General features: G+C 38.2%; 1 protein-coding gene across 1 annotated transcript in view; it reads right to left on the bottom strand.

Annotated features, from left to right (window-relative positions):
• LOC101983189 (olfactory receptor 4C15-like) overlaps window positions 1-1,682 on the bottom strand; it is a 13,963-nt gene extending 12,281 nt beyond the window's left edge. The window contains exon 1 of the mRNA XM_005345101.1: window positions 1,155-1,682. Within this exon, the coding sequence (XP_005345158.1) occupies window positions 1,155-1,682 (528 nt within the window). The remainder of the gene's footprint in view (window positions 1-1,154) is intronic.

Raw genomic sequence — 1,682 nt, 5'->3', positions numbered from 1 at the left:
TTTTTAACTTATTACTCTTTTTAAAGTTTTTTATTCTTTTTAATGGTAATTAAATGTCAAGGTCCTCTGGATTCTATCACTTCTTTCTTGGTCCTGCTAGAAAGTGATGTCCAATAACTGCCACTGTTTGACCTAGAAGACAATATACTTTATGGATATTTTTATATGAAATCTGGTCATTGAAATTATTGGCCGGGGACAGGGACATCATACAAAAGAAAAACTTACTCATTTTTTTCTATGAAACATGAAGGTACCCAACTTAAAATAGAGTCAAATGATGCTGGAAGATTTAAGGCTCTGATTAATCCCACTCTCAAGGTTCTGGGTTCTGGCTACTTTTTATTTACATTAACTGTATATGTATATGTGACTATTTTTGCCTCGTTGTTCATGGAAGTAGATGAGTTTACATACATATGTGTTTATACATGTTTTGGGGATGGTGTTTGTGCCTATGCACATGAATGTAAAGATGAAAAAGGGCATTGTATATGTACATCTTCTGCTCTCTACCCTAGCTCCTTGTCAAAATCTAGACTAAACCTTGAACTTGCTATTCTTCAGATAAAATAGCTGTCTACCAACCTGATGACTGGAATTTGCACTTCAACACTGTTGGATTAAAGGTATACTACCATGCCTGACTTCTTACCTGGGTGGTGGGGCTGAGCTCAGGTGTTCTTGGCAGCACACCAAATGCTCACACTGGCAAATTCTTCTCTCCAGCACCATAAAAATGTTTTTTAGTATTTATCAGAAACTACTATCAGTGTTTTCCAAATTTTGCTGATGGAATTCTTCATTTCTTTATTCCTGAATGTGTAAACCATTGGATTGAGCAATGGTGTCAGGACATTTGCAAATATAAGTGTGTTTTTCTCAAAGGAGAACGGTGATGAAGGTCGTGCATATACTAATATACATGGGACAAAGAACAAAACAACAACTATAATATGGGATCCACAGGTGGAGAGAGCTTTACGTCGTCCTTCAGAACTGTGGGCTCTCAGAGAAAACAAGATAACACCATAGGAGACAAGTAATAAGGAGAAGATAATGATGCAGATAGAACCACTATTGGCAAATACTAAAATAACAAAAATATGTGTGTCAGTGCAAGCAAGCTTCAGTAATGGGAATAAGTCACACATGTGATGATCAATGATATTAGGCCCACAAAAGGGTAACTTCAAGGTGAAAACAATTTGTATGATAGAATGCAAGAACCCCCCAATCCATGCTACCCCAACCAAAAGAACACAGAGCCTTCGGTTCATGACGGAAGAGTAGTGCAAGGGCTTGCAAATGGCCACATAACGGTCATAAGCCATAACCGACAGGACAATCACCTCTACAGCAGTAAAGAAGTGTATAGCAAATAGTTGTGCCATATAGCCTTCAAAGGAGATGGTCTTCCTTTCATAGAAGAAGCCTACGATCATCATGGGTGTTACAACAGTAGAAGTGCAGGCATCTAGTAATGACAGAAATATCAAGAAGAAGTACATGGGTGCGCCCAGCAGTGCAGGGCTGTAGATAATTGCTGCCGCAGTTATCATGTTGCCACCAATAGTTGCAAAGTAGACTAGCAAAAACACAACAAACAGTATTTTCTCAACTTTTGTGTTCTGAGATAGCCCCAGGAGTATGAATTCATTAATAAAGCTCTGGTTTTGCAT

Source organism: Microtus ochrogaster, chromosome 2 (assembly GCF_000317375.1).
Source record: "Microtus ochrogaster isolate Prairie Vole_2 chromosome 2, MicOch1.0, whole genome shotgun sequence".
Classification (NCBI taxonomy): Eukaryota; Metazoa; Chordata; class Mammalia; order Rodentia; family Cricetidae; genus Microtus; species Microtus ochrogaster.
This window is presented reverse-complemented; position numbering and strand designations above follow the sequence as displayed.